Below are 5,584 nucleotides of genomic sequence, written 5' to 3'. Positions count from 1 at the left end.
CACAGCTGTACCGTAGCGGCTTATTTCGTGACTGAAATTGAACGCTCGGCCTCGAACGCCCTCGCATAACAGGCAGTCAGGCACAATAGCATCACACCATCTTTGATTTTGATAGCATCCCAATGGAGTGGCCAGTAGCCGCAACTCACCTGGGGCTTTCGTCATTGCCCCATAAACTCCGCGGCCAAGTTTTAATACTACTTAAACCTACCATTTGAATAATGAAATTTCCAGCTAGTTGCGAGTGACATGATCTTATCATCTCTCTGGGAAGTGTATACAACCAGCATGAGTAATTATTTAAGATCAAGGTTCTTTTCCTGTTAATGATATCCAGTACATCCTTGCAGCTTGGCTGCATTTTGTGCAGCATCTACCTAGTTGCTGCGCTATACTGCAAGCCTTGCGAATAAGGGAATCCAAGACGCCTGAGACTTGTGATTCACAAGAGAGGTGATGAATATGGCGTCTACTGTATTTCACAGAGCAGCAAAACTTTCAGTAAATATCTTAAATCAACGAATCAGCCTTCAAGCTAAATCTTCCATCAAGCATAACCTGTTACCAGTTTATTCAAAAGAGATGGTCAATCATGTTAACTGAACAGCATAGCATAAATCCCCAGCTTCACATTCAATGGCTCCAGAGATCATCCTCAATATCCATACAGGCTACCAAATACTTTATCAAAGTAGTTTCCCTTAATGAATAAATGGCTGGGGGCTAACCATGCTTTCTGGTACCACGTGATTTTAGACGCATCAGCTTTCACCTCTGAGTAGAGTTAGCTAATGACGATGGTCCATCAGCAAACCCAGATGATGGAGTTTGTGGCCTTGAGATGATTCCAAACTCAGAGGAAAGCATGTCCACCCCATTCCAATCAACACTTGCTGTTAAATTGGAGTTAAGGAATTTAACATACCATTTTTTTTCTTCAAAAAAAAAAAAAGGGATACGAGCCCAGAAATTAGAGAAAGGGCAAGTGAAAATAGAAGGCATAAAAACATTTGAAATGACGGATACAATCTGTTCTCCACATATCTGTAATGCTAACGTCAGCATCTGATAGTAGCCAGTAATCTGCATCATTCTGCAAACGTAAAAAAACGGTGCTGTGACATTAGATATGAAAGGTAATATGATAAGATTATTGAATTCTTGTCTTCTTGAGCTACGCGTTGGTAGACCCTTTGCAGATTCATAACAACTTTTCTCAATGCTTCGGACCTAGCACAAATTGAACATGATAATAAACTTACATCAACATCAGAAGGAACAATTTTCATAATGCCCCCGCCGAACTCTGGTGAAGCATTTAGATCAGAGCATGTATGAGAAGACAGTTGAGTTTGAGATTCAAGACCCTTCCCATTATGTTCAAGAGGAGTCATTTCTGTCGTTAGGTGTTCATTTGACCCTGAACTTGAAGCAAGTGGGAGGCTTGCAGGGGGCTCGACGCCATTCATCTCTTCAAATTTCTCCTCAAATTGACTAGAAAACAATTCAGAAGTTCCAACAATGAAATAGTAGTTCCATGAACCAGGTACACAAATTATCCATTATAATCAGACTAACAAAATCAAGTAAATGTGATTTCTACACAGACGACAGAAAAAAAAGGAGGAAAACACATGCTGCCCAAGGAAGGGATACCTGACAAGGTAGACATCAATAGGACCCATTGTGCTTCTAAGAATTATTCTGTATCTCCTCTGTGGATAGTCAACGGCCTGTGGGGTATAGAAGCAACAACTTCCATCATTCATCAGAAATACCAGTTTCAAAACATCAAGAACCTTCGATCAAAGTATATGCCCAAAACTCACTTCCTCAGGATCAGGGACTTCCAAAGTGGTCCCATGTGGCGCTTTAATTGCTATTAGAGTTTCATTCTGCTTAGAAAAATGCACAAGGACCATCAGTTAAAAGTGAAACACGTGAAACAATCAGCATGAAAAGGAGAACATAGCAATTGTCATAACAGGAACAACCATGCACTACAGTAATCACAAACTCACCTGTAAGCTGGGTAGGCCCTTGATATCTTCTTCAGTTACAAAAAGCCACCTAAGAGAAAAATTCACAAGAATTATTATTGGGATAATATTTACTTTTTCCTCGATAAAGAGAGAATTAATCTCATGTCTTAAACAGAAGAAATACTTCTGGTTTTTTTCATCTTCGCTCAGATTTCTCAGCCTTTCCTGCATTTCCCTACCAAAATTTTCAAAGCAACAGTATTAGCCCGCAGTTATGAAATAACAAATTTCTTTCTCTAACTCAAAACAAATATGCAACCTTATTTGATCATCTAATCTTTGCTCTTCCAAAGAAAGCTTCTCAACATCTGCCTGCAATACATCAGAAGACCCACAGGGCACAACATAATTTACAATATGCCCTACCACACTATAAGATATTAAGACTCTATTTTCCTCAATATTTCTGTACCATAAACTATGATAAGCATAGCACTAGAACATCATGCAACTGCTTATTGAGTGTTGTCTCTAGACATGTCCAATGCCATATCAACAGCACTGATAATTTGGCAACAATTGGTTCCTTGAGCGTCAGCATATCATTAACAACAAAACATGCATGCCACGTACCTTCAGCATAGATACATCACCATCAACCTCTCCAGATGTAGAAGATTTGATTCCCCTACATTAGGTATTCCACAAGAATTGACATGAAAATAGTGCACTAATACTTTGATCAAAACTGTAAGGCTAAAAATAAGAGAAGCTATACGTAGCAGAATTTCAAATTGTGTCAAAAAATTACTTCCAATGTATCCTATTCTTGAGCTTTTTCTCAATGAGACCAATTCCTTCCAAAACATTGGTTATGTCATATATCCTCCTCTTTTGCACCTGCGTAACAAGAAAAATTTAAATCCATACGTTATGGGAATGGAAATATATTGTGGATATCTCAGCCATAGTTTTTAAAACCAGCACCTCCAAAGTTTCAGCTGCTTTGTTTAGGTCAAGATCACCATCCTCTGCATGCTTGAGCAAATTGATGAACTTCTTAGTCAATAAACCTGTGAAGTTATGGCATAATTTGTCATTCTTTTCTCTCGAAAATAACCTTGTTGGCTGATAGCTACATGAGGCACAAATCAAGAGACACGGAAGTAATGAAAAAATGATTCCAAAAGTACCCAAGGAACTGTCATAACGGCAGCTGCCAGCAGGAGTTAGAGAAGGGGAACCTGTATGTCAACACAAAATCAAAAAATAGATTAAAAAAATTGATTAAACTCAAATATCCAAGCCTAATATGACTAGAGTGAAGCAGGAAAGAAGCAGTTTTCACCACCCTCACAAGCTGCACATAAGTTGTTTCCAATGTCTATAAATTCATCAAACATAGTAGAGAACCTAGTTAAGCATTGAACATGAAAGAAAATGGGATAATTTTCTCACCAGCATTTGAGATGGGGGTCTGAGGACCAGATTTGCCTTCCTTGGCAACCTTGGACTTACTGTATGCCCTTCCACCTTTTGCAGACACAGGTGTTTTAAGGGGACTACTTGTTACATTAGCAGCTGGGCTGTTACTCCATCCCTGGGACTCTCCATTGCTGTCATTCACTATGCTCTTCCGCTTCATGTACTGACATCATCAGCATATTCTAGAAGTTATGACATAGAGGAGAAAAGAGATGACTAAAGGTATAAACACAAACAAAGATATATAGGTCCGATGACGGCAAGATAACACAATTGATTGAGCATGGGAAACAATTGAAATTGATCCTTTCAGATCCACAATGACAAATCATAAGGTTTCATAGTCCATGAAATGACCCCAAAAATAAAACATTGGCGAGCACACACAAGCAATTCAAACTCATCACATGAGAAGCCATTGAAAATTGTTTTTTGACAAGGATGAGCATTACAAAGTCATGCATATTTACATTGAACAATGTGGCAAATATGTAACGACCAACAAATAGTAATGATGCTATTGACCCCAAAAAAAAAAACTAAACTAAACTAAACTGCAAGTGCAAGCACCAATGCATAACCAATTGATCTATCCAACATCCAACTAATTCATCGTTAGAACAGGTTACCTGCGTAGAATTGACATCAACAAACTATAAAAAAAGAAAGAAAGAAAGAAAGAAAGACAAGCACAAAAGATAAGGACACAACATCCAAGGGTGTTAATTTTATATTTGTACAATTCGCACCCTGTCTTGAACATTTACATTGCAATCACTACCAAATACCCAACAAGCTCAATATTTTGTACAGGTGAATTCAAGTTGGAAAACTTAAAAGAGCTTTAGAAAAACTTGATCATCAGTGCAAAAAGCCAAATAACAATTGAGAATATAATTCGAGCTTGGGAAATTGAATTTATGCCTGCAAGAGAAAACGAAAGGCACACTCTCCAGAACAAACTTTAAAAGCTGTAACAATGGCAGTTCTGGAACAAAAGTCTGCATCTACATCGAAAGCAACCCGAGAAGAAGCTATATTGCCTCACTATCTCCTACTCCCCACCTAGTTATTGAATAAGAGACCGCTAACGAAGCATAAAGAGATCAAAGTTGACCTAAAAATTGGACTTGGAAAATGGGGCAGCTGCGTGACCTTGGCTTCTGCAAAATGACCTCTAAATTCTTTTGTTTTGCAGGATAAAAAAGTCAAAACCAAAGGTCCATTTAAATAATTATAAATCAGGAGCATGCACGGACTAATCCAACTAATTCTGCATATATGGGGAGGGAAAATGAAATAAGGAACGAAAAATAAGCGGCGCCCAAAGCCATTCGCTTAAAAAATTATTTTTGCAATATACAATTATTAAACGTAAACCCAAATAATTAGCGGATATAACAATGACTAACAGGAGATCGAACAACAACAGCTTCAGGCTCTTGATCGGCAGCTCTTCTAGAGTTGGGAGAAGAAAAGCTGTGATAATCATCCGGAGGAACAAATGGCGGTTTAGTCGATGCGAAGGCCAGGTGACGCTTAAGTGGCGGCCGATTCTGAGAAGTCTCGGGTGGTGGCGATGCCGGGCGGTTTGAAGCTCCAACGCCCCCAGACATGGAGCATTAAACTGATCGTACAGCTGTCAATATTAATCACTAGTGTTTTGTGTTAGAAGTTGACTGGGAACATCAGTGGACATAAACGAGAACTATGACTACAAGGTTATGAGAATGACGATGGGATTTGAGAATTTTAAGAGAGAAAATGGCTGGTTTTAGAGAGAGAAAAGGGTTTGGAGGAAAGTAGAGAGCTAGGGCCGAAGATGAGAAGAGCAGAAAACGAGGGAAGGAGGGAATTTTGTTTCGGATAGATGTGGAGGGAACGCCACTTCGGAAAAACTACATCGGTTATTTGCGCTTTAGCCTCTGCATTTTGATATTATTCCAAAGAGGACCCCGAAATTATGTATCCTTTTCTCGTTCAGCAAATCCGATAAAAATAAACTATAATGAGAAATAATTTTAGGAGTAAAAAATACTTCTTCTACTAAAAAAATATAAAATATTTTTAATTGAATCTCACTCTTTAATAAAATAATTATTTATTTTTTAATTAAT

General features: G+C 38.3%; 1 protein-coding gene across 3 annotated transcripts; it reads right to left on the bottom strand.

Annotated features, from left to right (window-relative positions):
* Positions 1-296: 296 nt before the first annotated feature.
* On the bottom strand, positions 297-5,318 carry LOC129304714 (transcription factor E2FA). 3 transcript variants are annotated; one of them, XM_054944473.1, is made up of 15 exons: positions 4,880-5,318; positions 3,441-3,630; positions 3,176-3,226; positions 2,970-3,055; positions 2,794-2,882; positions 2,616-2,670; positions 2,302-2,354; positions 2,167-2,217; positions 2,022-2,070; positions 1,830-1,895; positions 1,657-1,733; positions 1,263-1,494; positions 1,027-1,093; positions 729-893; positions 297-558 (listed from the first exon to the last, which is right to left on the bottom strand). In XM_054944473.1, exons 1-14 carry the CDS (start codon positions 5,081-5,083, stop codon positions 769-771), a joined length of 1,395 nt encoding a protein of 464 aa, XP_054800448.1. In that variant the 5' UTR covers positions 5,084-5,318; the 3' UTR covers positions 297-558; positions 729-768. The 3 variants fall into 3 exon arrangements, with proteins under 3 accessions (XP_054800448.1, XP_054800447.1, XP_054800449.1); XM_054944472.1 differs by having other exon boundaries at positions 297-893; XM_054944474.1 differs by lacking the exon at positions 4,880-5,318 and adding an exon at positions 4,392-4,621 and having other exon boundaries at positions 297-893.
* Between the last annotated feature and the right edge of the window lie 266 nt (positions 5,319-5,584).

Source organism: Prosopis cineraria, unplaced genomic scaffold (assembly GCF_029017545.1).
Source record: "Prosopis cineraria cultivar Desert tree isolate PC_DT_omini unplaced genomic scaffold, ASM2901754v1 PC3, whole genome shotgun sequence".
NCBI lineage: Eukaryota > Viridiplantae > Streptophyta > Magnoliopsida > Fabales > Fabaceae > Prosopis > Prosopis cineraria.
The sequence above is the reverse complement of the archived record's forward strand: the minus strand, read 5'-3'. Positions and strand labels throughout refer to the sequence as shown.

Coding starts and splice junctions, on each gene's coding strand:
- LOC129304714 (XM_054944472.1), bottom strand. CDS start 5,083: ATGTCTGGGGGCGTTGGAGCTTCAAACCGCCCGGCATCGCCACCACCC. Junction 3,227..3,440: donor GACCCCCATCTCAAATGCTG/GTGAGAAAATTA, acceptor GTTGACATACAG/GTTCCCCTTCTCTAACTCCT. Junction 1,896..2,021: donor AGGGCCTACCCAGCTTACAG/GTGAGTTTGTGA, acceptor TTTTCTAAGCAG/AATGAAACTCTAATAGCAAT.